We start from the raw sequence: 16,856 nt of genomic DNA, 5'->3' as shown, positions 1-16,856 counted from the left end.
GGGGTTACTCAGTTCAGACTCCGAAGATTGGGGTTAGACGGTCGGGTAAGCTCCGGATCTTTACAGTACAAGCAGTGAAATACCCTGATCCCTTCCCGATAGTTCAGGCATCGTATTTTACTTCAAGTTGTTTCCTAATTACCCAGGATGCCAAAGCAAGCAGCGGCGTTGCATCGTCGCACCGAGGTTCCAAGTCCAACGGCGGTCGCCAAGCTAGGCAGGCACCTTACCCGCCAAGCTCCCTGTGCCTGGATAATTCCAGACCACCGCCGGCGCGCCGCCAAGCTTCATTCCGCGGGCCGGCCCGCAATGATTCACCCTCATTCATCACCACGTGGATCCGTATCCGTAATTGCCAACGACTGCACGCGTCGGCCGAGACTGCTACAGTCGTACGCGGACTCGGACTCAGCTCGATAATCCAACTCTTCCTGCCTCTTGTATGGTTTAATTAAATCCATGGATTTGATCCTTTCATCCCTTCTTTCGATCCAGACGAGATCCAACACGCGCAAACAGCACATCCGGCGTGCTGTACACGCCGAGTTGCCGACTTATGAGTAAGAGCCGTACAGTGTGCAAGCCGCTGACCGTGACCGAGCCTTGCACCGAAATGGGCAAATCGGCTTCGCGCTAGTGCTTCGTAAATACGCCGTGGTAAATTGTCACACCGCCGCCTGCCATCGCGTCGGGTCCAACTCGGATATCCGGCAACTCTCGTACATACGACAAGAAGGCCCCAAAGCAGGGCCTGCAGCAGTCCGTCGTCACGCAACACCAATCGGGACCAAGCACCTAAGCTGAACGTAAACGCAACTAACAATTATCTACCTAACTTATGTGTTTGTAGGCTCTAGAATACGGGCCGGGTACGGCTGAGAATAGAAAGGCCCGCGAGCAAGCCGATGCGTCAGCAAGCCCATCTCCTCGTACGCTAACAATATCTCGAAAGACGCTGCATGGTGTCTCTGTCCAGCTCGAGTACCACAACCCCAAAAAATCTAGTCAAGTCTATATCTACAGTAGTTCCTGCACCTTTGACCAGTCCGTCGACTAGGTAGGCTAGCGCCGTGCGCGCTCGACGGCAGCGGCGCTGAGGCCGTTGCTGGACGCGACCCTCTCAACAGCACTTGTCATGGCGAGGGACACAGGTGTCATGGCTCCGCCGGCTGGCGCCGGTGTGGTGGTCCTTGTGGGAGGCGCCGACCGGTTGTGCGCCATGTGTGCCTGGACAAGGTGGCCGGCCGCGAGAGCGCTGCAGAGGGACAGCTCACCCGCCAGAACAGCGGCAGCCACGATGCGGGCCAGCCGCCGCGCGTTCTCGCCCGGACTCGTCGGGTGCGGGCCGCGGACCCCCAGCATGTCGAGCATGGCCCCCTGGGGCTCCAGAATAGTGCCGCCGCCGAGCGTCCCGACCTCTATGGACGGCATCGACACGGAGATCTGCAGGGAACCACGGAGACTGATGGGATGTTAGCTTCATCCGATGCTGTAGGGTTCGCTGTCGTCAAACTTACTTCTTCATGATGGTGATGCAATTGGCGCTCTCGACCACCTGGGCTGGATCCTGGCCCGTGGCGAGGAAAATAGCCGCCACCATGTTGGCTGCGTGGGCGTTGAATCCGCCAATGGAGCCTGCCATGGCCGAGCCGATCAGGTTCTTGTTAATGTTCAGCTCAACCAAGGTGTTGACGTCGGTCTTGAGCACGCTCTTGACCACGTCTGCCGGGATGATGGCCTCGGCGACAACGCTCTTGCCGCGGCCATTGACCCAGTTGATGGCCGCGGCCTTCTTGTCGGTGCAGTAGTTCCCGCTGACTGTCACAATGTTCATGTCCTCAAAGCCCTGGTCCATCATGACGCTCAGCGCGTGCTCAACGCCCTTGGAGATCATGTTCATGCCCATGGCGTCGCCAGTCGTCGTCTGGAAGCGGATGTACAGGTTTGTGCCGGCCAGGGCCGTCTTCATGTTGTTGAGCCGCGCGAACCGGCTGGTGGAGTTGAAAGCGGCCTTCATCGTCGCCTGGCCCTTGTCCGAGTCGAGCCACAGCTTGGCAGCGCCAGCCCGCTCGAGAGTCTCAAAGGTGACGCAGGGCCCCCTGGTCATGCCGTCGGCAGTCAGCACCGTGACAGCGCCTCCGCCCGAGTTGATGGCCTTGCATCCTCTGCTCGCGCTGGCAACCAAGACACCCTCCGTCGTCGCCATGGGGATGAAGTAGCTCTGGCCGTCGATGACAAGCGGGCCGGCGACGCCAACAGGGAGCGGCATGTATCCAACCACGTTCTCGCAGCACGCTCCATGAACCTGTGCCCAGTTGTAGTTCTCGTAGGGGAGCTTGGAGCGTTCGAGGAAGTTGGTCAAATCGGTGGTCGCCTTGGTCCGGGAGATGATGCTGCGGCGAATCTTGACGGCGCGTGTGAAGTCCTTGAGCGTCTTCTCGAGAGCGTAACCGGGGATCTTGCCGCGCATGGACAGCGCGACGACCTCTTCGTCGTTGAGCTCATGGGCGCGCTTCTCCTGCAGCATCTTCTCTAGAAGTGCAAAGCTGCGAACGACCATGGGGTTTTCTGCGGGAGGCGCCGGTCTGGAAGTTTTCAGCAGCACGTCTGACTCGTCGTCTGTCGAGGCAGGAGTGAGCGGAACCGGCGGCGGGGGTGTAGGCTTCATGTATTCCCCGAGCGGGAGCGTGGCCGACTCGGTGTCGTTGAACTTCTGGGCGTCGGCCAAGTCCTCGGGGTTGATGGGATGATCTGGAGCATTGGGGTCCTTGATGCCCCATCTCGCCGCATTAAAGAGATAGCCATTCAGCGCTACGCTTAGAGCCAGAGCAACCACTATCCACTTGGACAGGATGGGGTCCTCAAGGCTCTTGAGGATGCCGCCGACCATCCGACCACCCATGCCATATTCGCCCAGGTTGCCGAAGCGCTCCTCGGCATCCTTGAGTTGCGGCAGGTCGTAGTGGACGGACGGGAACTCGAGCTCGTACCGGATCGGCGTGAGAATGGTTACAACCGTGTCCCTACCCTCGGACTGGGCCGCTTCGAGAATGATCTCTAGCCCGTTAGACGCGACCTTGAAGGGGTCCACGGGCGGGGGCGCGACAACACCGCCAAGCCCGCGGGCCCAAGACGAGATGCTCGAGATGGAGTTGGCGCTCCGGAAGGGGATCGTGCACAGATTTAGGGCGTTGATGAGGAAGAAGCCCGAAACCATCAGAACCTTGAACTTTGGGATTTGAGTGCTACTAAGATGGCGGCCAAAGATGGTCGTCCCCGGCTGATCCTTCCCGTCGGCTCTGGGCCAGTCGTTGCTTCGAGCCACGCTCTCAGCGATGCGGCGGCTGACCCCGTCGTCCTCCAATGCCTTGCGCATCTCGACGTGGCGCTTGATGCGGTTGATCTCGAGCTTGATGCAGAGGATGGCAGTGTAGAAGGAAAAGAGCAGGATGCAGTCAAAGAACAGGATCCAGGCCGCGAGGAAGCAGAACTGCTGCAGGCCGCCCTGCACGCCCGACGCGGCGCCGGCGATGAGAATGCCGACTTCAATGGCATAGTCCTTAATGATGTCGAAGCCCTTCTCTCGGAGGGCCACGTGGATTGCCGACTGGATCACGCTCGAGCTGGCCTCGGTCTTCTTCGACGCCTTGCCTGGGCTGTCGGATGGCCGGCGATGCTCGATGGCGTGGGACAGGACGGCGCGCGTAAGGACAATGTTCTTCTCGAACCCGATGGTGACAACAAGGAACGGCAGGCCCTCGGACAAGAGAACCATGCTGATTGGGACACCGAGCTTGGTGGTGACAAACAGGCCAAACAGGAACGCAAACACGGACGAGAACAGGACGCTGGTGGCGAGCCAAAAGTTGGAGCCCATGCGACGCATGGACAGAAACAGCGAGACGAAGGTGAGGTGCATCGAGATGTAGCCCAGAGCCATGATGACAATGTCGAGCGTCTCTGCGTTCTTGAGCAGATCTGTGAACTCGACCCAGGCGTTCTGGCCCCACCGCACAAGACTACTGCGAGTCTGCACCCGCGCGGCCTTCATGATCCACTTCTTCTGTTCGTGTCCATGTTCCGTCTCGCGCGTCTCCTGCGCAGGGCTTCCATTGGGCAGTTCTTGGGCAAGCGCGAGAAACTCGGACGCCTGGCTGTAGGGGACAGCAAAGGCCAGGGCGCTGTCTTGTGCGTAGGTGGTAAACGAGTTCGAGGTCGAAGGCAGAGGCGTGATGGAGAGGTTCTGGGGGACAGGCACTGCGTTAGGCATCGGGGGCGCCTTGGAGGCGTCGTTAGACAGCGACTCGGGGAAGACGAGCGTCAGGAGGGCGACGTGGTTGGCATTTCTGGGAACGGGGTAGTCGGTGTCGGAGTTCTGCCACTTCCAGCCCGTCTCGGGGCCGGCTCGCAGCCGCCTGCTGCCCTCGGCGAGAGAGGACCATTCGGCTTTCCTAACGCTCTTGGTGGCATCGAACAGGCTGTCCTCGAGGAGGCCGATGTAGGTAGAGCTCGCGAGCAGGGCGACGATGACGATGGTGTGGATGGGGTGCGAGGACGTGAGCTTAGACAGGACCTGCAGCAGCGGGGTGACCTTCTTGTTGATCCACGAAGGCGCGGCGGGCTGGGAGGCGGGCTGCTCGCCGCGGAAGCGCGAGGGGAGTAGGCTGGCCGCGATCATGGTGGCGAGCTTGGATGGGCAGTCGGTGCGATTACCGGAATCCGACGGACATTGGGCAGGCGAGTTGGCGACGGGGCAGGTATCTGGGGGTTGACATGAGCTACAAGACTCCGACTCTGGAGGGGGCGTTGGAGGCAGGTGGTCGAGGCACAGGGGCATGCGGCGCGGGCGAGGAGCAGCCATGGTGTTTGGAGCCATTCCCAAGCAACACTGGGAGCTGCAGGCATCCGCACAAAGGAGGCAACACGAACGGGTTTGGCAATGGAAATCGACGGAGCGGGGATGGGGAAATGACACTTACCTTGCAGCAATTGACAGGCGCGACCTGACGTGTTGGACTAGGTACCTTAGAGTTTGCAGAGTCGTGGACTGCTGGGCGCCTTAAGCTGTCAAGGCGAACTTTGTTTGGCCGCCACTGCAGGCTGCAAAGCTTCCTCGTAGAAAGCTCGGGTGCGGCTAGCGGGCAAACAAAAGCCGCTGTAGGTTTTGAGGGCTGCAGCGGGGCAGTTGTTGAAGTTATTCCGTTAATCGGCGGCCACAGGCAATGTTGAATTGGGCAGTTGAGAGAATTCTGTCGATTGACGGGTGGATTGGGAGATCTTTTTCTGGCGGTCGGAGGAGATAGGTGCCAGGGGTCTGGCCCGGGGGCGTTCCACAGTAACGGGAAACGGGAATTACGAATTATTGGGCTAACCAGCATTGGACCTGCGCCACTCACAGCCTGCGTATCCTATCCGGAGGGAGGACGGAGTACGAGCGCAAGAGATGGACTTGACGCTATCCGTATCGTAGGTGGGTTCGCCTCCGATTGGCCGTCCAATTGACATCGTTACTGGGAACTGCGAAGCTGCTTTGTTTCCAATTCGAGTTCCCCTTTCTGGCGCCCCCACCACCGGTTTAATGGAACCATGTGATGCAGGCTTTCTTGTTCGCAAAAGCGGTCAGCACCCCGCGACGATTGTTCGCCGTTACTAGTGTGCTCGAGCCCAAAGAACAGCCGTCAACATGCGCCGTGTTTTCACCCGCCGCGAGATTCCAGGTTGCTTCCAGGGCCGGGGCAGGAAATCAAGGCACCGAGCTCGGCAGTGCATCCCCACCGAAATGAAATTTGTGATCGCCCCTCCCATCCCTGCGGGAGGGAGGGGAGCATGGAGCCCCACCTGTGTGTCATTGCCCCACTTCTCTAATCCTGCTGCCATCCGGTATCGATAGGAGCATCGCTGCATCAGAGCTGAGCGCAGAGACATTCGAGAAGTAGACGGTGGCAGGATAGACATGGTATTGTTGGGACAAACTTGCTCGGTCTGGACTGCGCACACAATGATTGCCGGGTTTCCGAGATCCATCAGAGCCCTGGTCCAAGCTCTGGCGGGCCTTGACGGCAACAGAAACCGTTTGCGCAATGGTTCAGCTAGGGTGAGTGAGGTACGAGTTCACTTACGTCGAATCGACAACATCTGTATATAAGTACCACCGCGATATGGACGGCGATATGGACGTTTACTCGGTATCTACGCGGGGCTATCAGCGGCTGTCTCAGAGCCGCAATACACGTAACTAACCCTAACCCTTGAGACACTACGATGGCCCCTCAAACTCAAAGCAACTTACGAAGTAAGATACAGACTGTTCCGCCCTATCTATCTAACCATGCACAGACGTACAAACGTTCCAGCTGCCACCACCACGACGGCTCGACTGTGCAACCAAAACACAATCATAGTAGAAAGGAGTCTCGCCAGGCATGGCGTCTGAGCCGGGCTTCAAGCCGGCCCTTCTAGTCATTGACATGCAGGAGGACTTTTGCCCGCCTGTAAGTAGCGCTCTCTCTCCGTCTCACGCTGTCCACCCTACACTACGATAGCTTGCAAGGCCCAAGTATCATCAACACGGGCAGTCGCGCCCGTCCTCCGTGGTGCTCGGCCCTCGCCTGCCACCTGCCACCTGCCACCTGCCACACGCTGTTCCGTTGGTTGGACTGATGTTTTCGGTACTTGGGTGCTTGAGACATAAAACCCGTACCCAGCCCGAGCCCTAAATGATCCAATTACCCCAGACTGCTACGTACCTTAGCAAACAACTCGAGACTGAAGACTGAAGACTGAAGGCTGAAGACTGGCTAACCCGCGGCCCTTTCCCACGGCGCCCTTGCAGCACAGAACGGCTCCCTCGCCGTGCCCGACGGGCGCGCCGTGATACCCGTGATCAACGCCCTGCTCGCCGCACCCACCCTCGCCGTACGGATCGCGACGCGCGACTGGCACCCCGCAGACCACATCTCGTTCGCATCCAACCACGCAGGCAGCAAACAACCGTACGTAGACACGTGCACGGTCGTGAACCCGTCCAACGCCACCGAGACGTACGAGACGCGGCTGTGGCCGGTGCACTGCGTGGCAGACACTCCAGGAGCGCAGCTGGCTGCGGGCCTGGACCCGCGGCGGATCGACCGCGTGCTGGACAAGGGCACGGATGCGCGCGTCGAGATGTACAGCGCCTTCTACGACCCGCTGCGCCGCCCGCGCGTCAGCGACTCCGGGCTGGCGGATGCGCTGCGCGCGGCGGATGTCACGCACGTGTACGTCGTCGGGCTCGCTGCCGACTACTGCGTGCGCAGCACGGCTGTGGATGCGCGTGCCGAGGGGTTTGTGGTGTATGTTGTCAACGAGGGCACGCGGCCTGTTGATACGGCTGCGTGGGGCCAGTGCCGCGCCGAGCTGGAGGCTGCTGGTGTTAGGGTCGTGAGCAAAGACGGGCCCGAGGTGAGGCGGCTGTATGGGGAGGCCAAGGTGTGAGGGCGGTTGGGTATATAGCAACTGGACTGAGGTCTTTGGGATGGAGCCTTGGGGCGTTTTCTTTGGGTCACGTACACACCGTACATATACCTACCTGGTGCGGAGTACGTGTTTTGTGTGATGCTTGTTATCGTCAAGGTCGGCCGTCGTAAATACGTCAGGATAGTCAACATACACCACCGCAAGTCTAGGCAGAGAGTTTCGATTGCCTACCGTGCGGAACAATACATGCGCACCGAAAACACGTGCTCATATCCCATGCAGTTCCATCAAGACTAAAGTCCTCAGCAGCTCGAGCCTGAGCAAGGTAACATGTGGGCCGACGCCGGACGAACTCCAATCGCAACTCAAAAACACACGATGCCCATAAACCTCAGATAGCACCTGCCCGCCCCCCCTTCTCGGTGCCCGACCCAGCCCGTCCGCTTACGCTTACCGGCCCATGCGGATCACGCCGGCCGCAACCAGCTTCTGGATCTTGGTCCGCACGTTGGGGTTCTTCATGTGCTCGGCCAGGGCGGCCGGCTCCGACTGGGCCTGCTGCAGGATGGCCTGCATCACGGGGTCCTGCATGATTCCCATAATCTAGAAGATTGTCAGCGCTGCCGCGTGTCAGTCTTTCACCGAAGCCGGGACTTACCTCGGGGTCTCTCATCAGGCGCTCCCGCGTCTGCTCCTCGGTCTCGTTCTCGCGCGCCGAGTACATGGCAGTGAAGGCCTTTTGCTGCTGCTGGTCGATCTCGCGGGCGTTGGCGCCGTTGTGGTGCTCCTTGTCGATCGTGTGGGCCTCGTTGCAGGCGTCGACCGACTTGCTGTACTCGCGCATGCCAAAGTAGGCCTGGGCCTTGCGGATGTAGGCGCGGATGAACTTGGGGTCCTTCTTGATGGCCGTGTTGCAGTCGTCGACGGCGCTGGGGAACTCGAGCAGCTTGATGAAGGCCGCCGCGCGGTTGCTGTAGCCGCGGGGGTCCTCGGGCCCGCGCTTGATCATCTCCGAGTACGCGGCGACCGCGCCGGGCCAGTCCGACTCCTTGAACTTCTTGTTGCCCTCCTCGCGCGCCTCCTCGGCCTTGGCCGGGTCGATGTACGCCTTGCGCGCCGCCTCGATCTTGTTGCGCTCCGCCGCCCGCACCTTGTTGACGACCTCGGGCGTCCGGTGCTCGCGCAGCGACTTGTTGTAGAACTCGATGGCCTGGCCGAGATCGCCCAGCTTCTCGTAGGCTGAGCCGATGCGCGCCAGCGACTTGGCGATGACCTTGAAGTCGGCGTACAGCTCGCGCCCCTCGTCGACGGCCTTGGTGCACGTGTCGACGCACTCCTGGAAGCTGCCGTTCTCATAATAGGCCGCGCCGAGATTGTTGAGGTATGTGATGTCCTTGTGCAGGTCCCACGCGGCTTGGTAGTGCTTGATGGCCTGCTCGAAGTTGCGCTTCTTGTAGTTCTCGGTGCCGAGGGCCTTTTCCTTGTCGGCTGCCTCTTTGGCCTTCTTCTTCTCCAGCGCTTCCTCGTCCACCTCCTCCACCACGGGCTCGGGCTCGGGCGCTTTCGGTGCCGGCGCCTGCCTTGTGCGCGGCGGGACATCTGGCATCTCGACGTCCTCCTCGGTCTCCTTGGCGCCCGAGGCAGCGGCCCCCTCGCCGGGCATTCCCATCTGCATGTCGACGCCCATCATTACGCCGAGAACCTGGATGAAGCGGGGGTCGCTAAAGATGTCGGTTGTGTTGTTTGGGTTCTGCTTGATGGCCTGCAGCTTCGCCATGAAGGCTGGGTCGGCCAGGAAGGCACTCGTCTTGGGGTTGCTGGCAATCTTCTGGATCAAGTTCGGGTCGTTGAACATCTGCCCGATACCGCCGCTCGGGTCGCCAAACGGTCCGTCTGCCAATGTTAGCGCGGCCTTGTTCAGGTTCTAAAGTGCGGCGCCTTCTTACCAGCGCCAGCCTCCTGCTCCATGGCCCGCTGCACGGATGCCAGGTCGTTCTTCATGCCGGCATTGTTGGGGTCAATCTTCAGGCCGGCCTCGTATGCGTCGTTTGCTCCCAGGAGGTCGCCCTTCCCGTAGAGCGCTGTGCCCTTTCGCCCCCAGCCCTTTGGCCAGTCGGGCTTGAGTTCTATGGTCTTCTCGGCATCTATGAGGGCATGGTCCCAGTCCTTCTTTGAGGCGTACGCGGCGGAGCGGTTGCTGTAGAGGATGTGGTTGCTCGGGTTGAGGGCGATGGCCTGGGTAAATTTGTCGCTGTGCAGTACAAGTCAGCCAAACGCTGGGGCTGGTTGGGCTGGGCTGGCAACCTACATAGCCTCGTCAAAGTTCTTGGCGGCGATGGCCTTGTTGCCCAGAGCTTTGAGCTCGTCGGCGGTGGACATTTTGTCGGATGTGATATGATGTGCGAGCTGTTGGATTGGAGTATGTGTTGTATATGGGAATGTCAATGCGAGTACGGTGCGGTGTTGGGTCGTGGAATGTTGTTTGGAGGTCAGGCTGGAGAAGAAATCTGCGGCGTTGGAGCTTCACAAGGCACAATGGAAGGCTCTAGACTTTCGATGCCTTTCGATGGGTCCAAGCTCCTGATTGGACAGTGGATGACGCCGAGCTCTCCGCCTGTCTGCTGTGGGGCAGTAGCTCAAGCCGCCCGATCGACCCCGCATTGATCAGATTAGTGCCGCCAGCGAAACGAAACAGCTGCACTGAGTTGAATGTTGCGATGGACTAGCAAGAAGAAAATGCGGTGGACTAGCAAGAAGAAGTCAAGAACACCAGTTAACGGCGATGAGGACGTTAGGGACAGCCTCTCTAGTGTTGAATTGGGATTATGTCTGCCTGGCTACATCTGGCCTAGGCTAGGTACACAGTATCAAACGGGGTCATCAGCTGTTTTGTCTGTTGCGACCGTTTTCCCATGCAGCGGCTTAAAGGTTGCCATCTGACGGTATTTACGGGCACGGTGCCAACCAACCCGTCTCAGCGCCACTGCATGGAATTCAACACTCGACACTTGTCCGTGGTAATACCGCAGAAGCTGTGCGCCCGCACAGCAAAGCCAGCGATGTGCTGGCGCTGCATCTCCAAGGGCACGGCGATATCTGGATGGCGTGCTACGTATCGGACGGAACGCCTCACGGGTAAAGGTTGCAACGGCGTGCTCGAGTCATCTGATTCGACGCATCTTTTACGTTTTCGTTAGTCGCCGGGAATGGCCATTGCCGGTTTGCTGAGATATCCGAAATGCCTCATACCTAGACAGAGGTGTGGTGCAATGTCTGGAACAGGCAGAGAAGCGTCCTGTGCCTGTACCACCGGCAGCGGTATTATTCGTTACGTCAATGTTAGCTAAGTCTGCCGGGGGCAATTGGTGCTCGGTCCGCACCACCCTCCCGATATACCACGCAAAGCATGATGAGCCCTTCTCTCGCGGGGTCGCCTGGACAATCGTCGCATGGCATACCGGGGGAGAAGTGCTGCTCGTCGAGGCGTGGAGGGCAGCTGTCGTCTCATCCATGAATCCTGATTAGGGATCCCGAGGCATTTTTGGGTGCGCAAGCAAGGCCTGTCGCCAGCCGTGGCCTACTTGGATAGGACGAGCTCGCCGTCCCGATTCTTGTTTTGAGTTGCCTATATTCGCCGCTCCCCATCTGTTGTGTCTTCCTTTCTCGAACCCAGTCTCTTATTTTCATCCCTACTCTAGGGTCTGAACCATAGTCGCCCCCGAGATGCCGGCCGTATCAGAATCAACAAAACCCAGCCTCAGCAGCGGGCCGCCCGCCACGTCCATCATCTTGTCCATCACGCTGGCCATCCTCATGCTAGCCAGCATGTGCGTGGCACGACGGTCGCGTTCGCCACTACCGATAAGCGAGAGCGCCCATGCTAGAGCCATGGGAGCCGCAGGCCGGTCCAGAGCGCGGAGCGAGGTGCTCGAGGCGATCCCGGTGGTCAAGTACGGCAGGGGAACGCCACCACCCACGGGCGACCAGGGTCGTGGGAAGGCCTCGAGCCTAACGAGCGGGCCAAGGGATCGGAGCGCGAGCTTGCTGCGGGCTGTGAATCCCGCTAGACGGCCCAGGCTTCTCGCTCTGCTGGCGCTGCGACGGTGGTACCTAGACCGCAAGACGTGGGCTCGATCTCTTTGCTACGAGGCAAATGCGTCTTTACCAGACGCGGAAGAGGGGCTGGCGGTGGAGAGCTGCGCCATCTGCACCGAGGACTTCACGCACGGGACAGACGTTCGCCGGCTGCCTTGCACTCACCTCTTCCATCCGGCGTGCATCGATCCTTGGTTCCTCGACTTCTCTGCGACTTGTCCGCTGTGGTGCGTGTTATTTTGCTTTGTCGGAATGATCCAAGGCTAACATAGTGTGACAAGCCGTGTGGAAATTGAGGCGGGCCAGACGGGGCCGCTTGTTGTTGAGCCCCGGAGAGCAGCGATAGCAAGAGAATCAAGGGGTTGAAGATAGGGATGGGGAATGTTGTCGTCCTTTGATAATACCGCAATCTCCCGGCATCCACCCGAATCTTCTTTTCATGACAACTCTGCATCAACAAAGAAGTCTGACCGCGGTCATGCAATGAGTACCTCCTGAGCCAGAGCAAGTTCGTATTTCGATTTTGTCGCTCGCTTCAGTTATTTGTGACCATGAGCCAGCAGCATGGTTTGAAGGGATATCACTTGCCAGGGATATCACTTGCCAGAGATCGCCACTCTTGAGGAATCTCACCTAGCACACCAAAAATCATGGTGTCGAGATGTGCGCACGAGTGCGTACCGAAATGGCCAATTACATGAGCGTATGCGGTCGGAATGGAAACGGTAGATACCATCGTGTGTGAGATGTCTGCGGGTAAATTTCCTGTGAAGCCGTCAGCCCGGCCAAAGTGTTTGGGAGTCGAGGACATCCGTTCCTGTGTCCGCGGCATGTGCGGTGCTGCATTGGCATCAGCTGGGAACGGAAAACTCTCCGAATCAGTATTGACAATCCAGAACGATCCGGACACGACTGTCATGCATTTACTGATCTTGACATGTCGAGATCATGAGTGGATGAAATCCAACGCGCAGCTCCAGCCGGAGCCAATTCACGTCGCCTGACAATCACCACTGGTATCCTGGAGACCGGAGGAAGTCGCGGGTAAGTGGGAGCCGTCCTCAACTAGCTTACTTTGAGGCTTATTTGTCTTCACCTTGGGCATCCATGGCTGGCCGCAGGCCATCTGGGATAAAGCTCCGCAGGGGAATTGGAAAAAGGTGAGAAAAAACACATGGGACCTCGTCACAAAGGACTACAACGACGGGGATGGCGGCTACTGCGCCCACGGCGTCCATATCTTCGGTCCCTAGCACCGGCCATATCTTTCATTGACGGAAGTGAGTGCCTCCACATCGACTTGAGCGAGACTGTGGGACCTGCCGACGACTGACACACGGCAGCAAACCTTGTTTCGGACCATGGTCGAAATCGCCGCGGATTACGCCGATAGCGTGATGAGGTCCAGATATCTCCAAGCAGCTCACGAATTCCGTCTCCCTCACATCGATTACTATCGCCCCCGTCAAAAAGACGTCACTTATACTCGCCCAGACGGGCCCAGGACGACGACCAAGTTCCCGTGGACTTTAGGCTCCCTGATATCTTCATGGAGAAAAAGGTCACCATCCGCAGAGCTCCCGATCACAAGCCAGAACCAGAAACAGTCGACAATCCTCTGTACGCGTATGACTTTAAGAAACCAGGCCACGGACAACTGAGGGGTCAGGACCTTGATGATCTGGTCGGTTGCTCTTGATCTGGACCCCTATCCTTTGGGTTTGCCGCCTTGCCGCCTTCTGATGCCTGGGTATTTAAATAGGCGAAGGAGCTCCGAAAGTCGGATCAAAGGACTACACGCTCTCCAGATGCCAATCCAGCGTAGCCGCCATCGAGTGAGCACAACCTAGCAAGAGTTGCCATTCAGCTCAACCAAAACTCCGGGAACTATTATGCCATGCTTATCAACATGATGCGGGACACGACCTACAACAAGTTTGCCACTATCGCCACCGATGCTACTCATCCGTTTGCAGAGGGAGACTTGACGGGTGAGGCAACAACCAGGACCGATGGTTCCATGAACAGGGAGTTCGTCCTTGATGTGGGAAATGGAAGGGGATCTCTGGAGGCTCTTCACAACATGGATCACAACTTCATCGGCGGCGGTGGCCATATGGGCCATACCGCCGTTGCGGCATTTGACCCAGTCTTTTGGTTCCATCATTGATCAGTGGCACTGTCCTGCTCTTCAGGGGCGCGCTCGTGGGCGTATTTGGTTCTCTGCGCAAGAATCATCTTGCAGCAATATCGATCGCTATCTCCAACTATGGCTGGCAGCTCACCCGAAGGAGTAGTTTCCAAAGCCCGCCCCATCGGAAGAGACCCAAACCGACGAGGGCAAGAGGCCCCTCCGGATGATTTGAGACCCATCTACGAGAAGGTGCACGTGACATTTTTTTCAAGCCGCCCGCTAGTGTCGTGGCAGACCGTTTCCCCCTCGAATCAATGTCGATAATGTCCACGTCGGCCTTGGTTTCTGATGCGGCAGGGCCACTTTTGCCTCCTAAGAACAAAATCATGGCCAAATTTGACAGGGAGTGGTATGTCGACTCTCAAGTCAAGCGGTAAGTACATGTGTCAGTGGTCTTCACTACATCTTTGCCGCCAGAGTTGAGGGCTGCGACAACTGCGCGAGAGCCGACGCGGCCGGCGATTTCTCCGTCGATACGACACCCCTTACGTCGCTCCTCCTCGAATATCTCGACACCCCCGGCAATGGACTGGAGAGTCTGAGGCCCGAGCACGTCAAGCCGTCCCTCAAGAAATATTTGAGGTGGAGGGTCGTCTTCGTGAGTACCTGCACAGTTTGATTCCTGTCTGCACTCGTCACATTGGATTGCTGACGACTTGGGTTCTTTCCCGCCTCCTTGTAGCACAACGACACCAACGACGCGAGAACCGTCCCCGACCTCAAGATCGGCGTCAGCGCCAAGATCTACCATGATGAGGGAGAGCCGACCTACGAGGAGTACCCGGACGTCGTCTCGGACATCCTACCCGGGGCTAGCCGCACTGCCATCGTCACTGCCTAACTACGGCCTACCAACAACTAAGCGACAGAGTAACAACATTGCACTGAACAGAAGGGCTGAGGACGAAATTGCCTCTCTTTCATTTTGAACTTTCACAACGGACACCTCGTAGTCCTTCAACTTTTGGCATTTTCTTTCATTCGAATTTGAGTAACAAGTTCGCATCTTCACCGAAGTCATGCAAGAGCAATTGCAGAATGTATGTACCTGGACGATCATGCAGTTCAACCTGCTGTTCCTTGTAGACCCCCAAAGTCGAGCATATGCCTGTCAGACATGGGCAAGAATTCGAAACTACTATCGCTCACTCTATCATGTGTCCTTGAACGCCCGTGACTTGATGTGGTTCCTGACGGTGACCGGGTGACAAAAAGCTCTCTTCCTGAAACTCTTTCCTTCTCCGCCACACTCCTCCGCCACCCATTCATCAAGAGCATTGAGGGCACTCATCCCCAAATATCAATCTTTTAACCGCCCCTTCCAAAACGCCACTATCATTCTATCCCTTGCACACGCTCAAAGATAAACACCATCCCGAAACCCGGCCTGAAACCCAGCCCAAGCTGCCCAACTAAACTCTAGCGATCCTGCCCAACTAAACTCTAGCGATCCTGCCCAACTAAACTCTAGCAATCCTGCCCAGCTCCTCTCGCAACCAATTAGTCACCTTTTCGAAACGCTCGCCCTCGCCGGGATGCATGTGGTGAGGCTCGCCCTGGTACACACACCACAGACACGGGCTCCCGTCTTCGCGCTTCATGAGGAACTTTAGCCGCTCGCGGACCATGTTGCCCACGTGCGGGTACTGATGCGCGCCGTGACAATGCTGCTGCAGGGAGTCGCTGCAGACCTTGTCGGCCGCCTCGACGCAGCGTCCGAGTGCTGACGACGAGATGTCCGACACGGCGAGCCCGGACCCGGCAAGGCCGCCTTTGGCGCCGAGGACGTACCAGCCGCACGAGCACAGTTCCATGTCGAGCCTGTGGTAGTCTGCGGCGGTGGCCAGAGTGCCTGCTAGCTCGAGGCGCAACTTGCCGCGGGTCTCTTCGAGTGCCACTAATAGCCAGGATGCAGGGTTAGCAAGGCTCGCTAGAAGTCCGGGTTGAGTGGGTGGGTGGCACAGCTTACTTGCGACAGCCATCACCCTGGCCGCGTCTAGTTCCTGCCCGAGGTACGGCCGAGCAAGGGGGACGTACGAGCCGCCGTGCTCGAACACGAGGCGGCGGCAGGCGACGGCGAAGGTGTCGGCGTCGTTGAGCAGACACGCGGCCACCGCGAGGGCGAAAACGGGGGCGGGCTCAGCGGGACCAGCAGCAGACAGGCAGTTCTGGAGCCACGCGGCGGTGATGCCGGTGGCGGCGAGGGCTGGCTGCAGCCGGAACTTATCGGCGGTGCGGGCAACGAAGACGAGCTCGGCGGCGGCGAAGGGGTGCCGCGCGAATTCCACGCGGCTGTGGAGCGCGTACAGCACCGCCTTCACTACGCCCGGCTGGTCGTGCGGCAGGCGGACGGCTACTAGCCCGTTGATGGGGCCCGGAAGCTGCTCTGCGAAGCCTGCGTCGACCAGCGCCTTCGTCTTGAGCGAGGCAGCGGACAGAACAGCGGAGCTGACGATCATGTGCTCGGCGTCGGGGCCGACCACCAGGACTGTATCGCCCGCGCGGGCTATGTTGGCCACGGCGTGGCCGTGGGCAGCGTGGCCGTTGCTGGCCATGACTAAAATGAGCCTAAAGACGATCAGTGTGTAATTAAATAGGTAGGTAGGAAGCACAAGTCCAAGTCCAACATGAAAGGTTCTCGGATCTGGCTGGCTATAGCTTGCGTATCACATGCCGGCCGCTCCGCTCCACACACGCGAACTTTGAATAACCTGGAGCCGTCAAGGTTCGGCATAACCATAGATTTGCTACCTGATGACGCATATACCGAGAAGACTCACGCCGTGCCGCCGTGTCCCCGTGCCGCCGTGTCCAACTCAATCGGCCGGCCAGGTATATACTCGGGCCGGCCGATTGAGTTGGACACCACGTGGGTATTGAGCGTGCCATCCTCAGAGGTGCTCCTTGCTGTCCCCAGCTTTTACCGCTGCCTTCTCCCGCGTCTCGTTCTCTTCCGCTGCGCCGCCCTGGCGGTAGAGCCTTGCTTAGCCTTGCTTCTCGTCCACGGGCCGGGCCGGGTAGTGGTATTCACGGGACTCACTGTTGTTTCCTTCTCTTTCTCAGTCTCCTCGCTTGCCTCCGTCGTATTCGCCGTCTTGTCTGCCTCCGTCGT

General features: G+C 58.7%; 7 protein-coding genes across 7 annotated transcripts; 3 read left to right on the top strand and 4 right to left on the bottom strand.

Annotated features, from left to right (window-relative positions):
- Positions 1–1,062: 1,062 nt before the first annotated feature.
- B0T26DRAFT_634734 (3-hydroxy-3-methylglutaryl-CoA reductase) lies at positions 1,063–4,678 on the bottom strand (the record flags this gene model as incomplete). Its single annotated transcript, XM_060436659.1, has 2 exons — positions 1,063–1,462; positions 1,518–4,678. The coding sequence occupies 2 exons, from the start codon at positions 4,676–4,678 to the stop codon at positions 1,063–1,065; spliced, it is 3,561 nt and encodes a 1,186-aa protein (XP_060303620.1).
- A 1,610-nt stretch (positions 4,679–6,288) lies between these two features.
- On the top strand, positions 6,289–7,660 carry B0T26DRAFT_80627 (isochorismatase). Its single transcript, XM_060447185.1, has 2 exons — positions 6,289–6,491; positions 6,838–7,660. Exons 1-2 carry the CDS (start codon positions 6,423–6,425, stop codon positions 7,471–7,473), a joined length of 705 nt encoding a protein of 234 aa, XP_060303619.1. The 5' UTR covers positions 6,289–6,422; the 3' UTR covers positions 7,474–7,660.
- Positions 7,661–7,905: 245 nt separating this feature from the next.
- On the bottom strand, positions 7,906–9,834 carry B0T26DRAFT_633948 (uncharacterized protein; the record flags this gene model as incomplete). The annotated part of the gene is made up of 4 exons (XM_060436585.1): positions 7,906–8,058; positions 8,114–9,348; positions 9,402–9,706; positions 9,764–9,834. The coding sequence occupies 4 exons, from the start codon at positions 9,832–9,834 to the stop codon at positions 7,906–7,908; spliced, it is 1,764 nt and encodes a 587-aa protein (XP_060303618.1).
- Positions 9,835–11,073: 1,239 nt separating this feature from the next.
- Positions 11,074–12,023, top strand: B0T26DRAFT_80618 (uncharacterized protein). Its single transcript, XM_060447183.1, has 2 exons — positions 11,074–11,777; positions 11,832–12,023. The coding sequence occupies exons 1-2, from the start codon at positions 11,179–11,181 to the stop codon at positions 11,914–11,916; spliced, it is 684 nt and encodes a 227-aa protein (XP_060303617.1). The 5' UTR covers positions 11,074–11,178; the 3' UTR covers positions 11,917–12,023.
- Positions 12,024–14,070: 2,047 nt separating this feature from the next.
- On the top strand, positions 14,071–14,585 carry B0T26DRAFT_746609 (uncharacterized protein; the record flags this gene model as incomplete). Its single annotated transcript, XM_060444717.1, has 3 exons — positions 14,071–14,117; positions 14,189–14,342; positions 14,427–14,585. 3 exons carry the CDS (start codon positions 14,071–14,073, stop codon positions 14,583–14,585), a joined length of 360 nt encoding a protein of 119 aa, XP_060303616.1.
- A 264-nt stretch (positions 14,586–14,849) lies between these two features.
- B0T26DRAFT_867726 (uncharacterized protein) lies at positions 14,850–16,439 on the bottom strand. The gene is made up of 2 exons (XM_060447845.1): positions 15,714–16,439; positions 14,850–15,641 (listed from the first exon to the last, which is right to left on the bottom strand). The coding sequence occupies exons 1-2, from the start codon at positions 16,297–16,299 to the stop codon at positions 15,205–15,207; spliced, it is 1,023 nt and encodes a 340-aa protein (XP_060303615.1). The 5' UTR covers positions 16,300–16,439; the 3' UTR covers positions 14,850–15,204.
- A 12-nt stretch (positions 16,440–16,451) lies between these two features.
- B0T26DRAFT_689532 (uncharacterized protein) lies at positions 16,452–16,841 on the bottom strand (the record flags this gene model as incomplete). Its single annotated transcript, XM_060441041.1, has 2 exons — positions 16,785–16,841; positions 16,452–16,710 (listed from the first exon to the last, which is right to left on the bottom strand). A coding segment is annotated over exon 2 (180 nt), but the record flags the coding sequence as incomplete, so codon positions are not given.
- Positions 16,842–16,856: the final 15 nt, after the last annotated feature.

The sequence above is a fragment of the Lasiosphaeria miniovina genome (assembly GCF_030549165.1).
Source record: "Lasiosphaeria miniovina strain SMH2392-1A chromosome Unknown B0T26scaffold_1, whole genome shotgun sequence".
In the NCBI taxonomy this organism is placed as follows: Eukaryota; Fungi; Ascomycota; class Sordariomycetes; order Sordariales; family Lasiosphaeriaceae; genus Lasiosphaeria; species Lasiosphaeria miniovina.
This window is presented reverse-complemented; position numbering and strand designations above follow the sequence as displayed.

Bases quoted from the DNA above. Each gene is read 5' to 3' on its own strand.
- B0T26DRAFT_80627 (XM_060447185.1), top strand. From the start codon at position 6,423: ATGGCGTCTGAGCCGGGCTTCAAGCCGGCCCTTCTAGTCATTGACATG. The intron at 6,492-6,837 runs GTAAGTAGCGCT...CTTGCAGCACAG, and splicing joins AGGAGGACTTTTGCCCGCCT to AACGGCTCCCTCGCCGTGCC.
- B0T26DRAFT_80618 (XM_060447183.1), top strand. From the start codon at position 11,179: ATGCCGGCCGTATCAGAATCAACAAAACCCAGCCTCAGCAGCGGGCCG. The intron at 11,778-11,831 runs GTGCGTGTTATT...TAGTGTGACAAG, and splicing joins TCTGCGACTTGTCCGCTGTG to CCGTGTGGAAATTGAGGCGG.
- B0T26DRAFT_867726 (XM_060447845.1), bottom strand. From the start codon at position 16,299: ATGGCCAGCAACGGCCACGCTGCCCACGGCCACGCCGTGGCCAACATA. The intron at 15,642-15,713 runs GTAAGCTGTGCC...CCTGGCTATTAG, and splicing joins CAGGGTGATGGCTGTCGCAA to TGGCACTCGAAGAGACCCGC.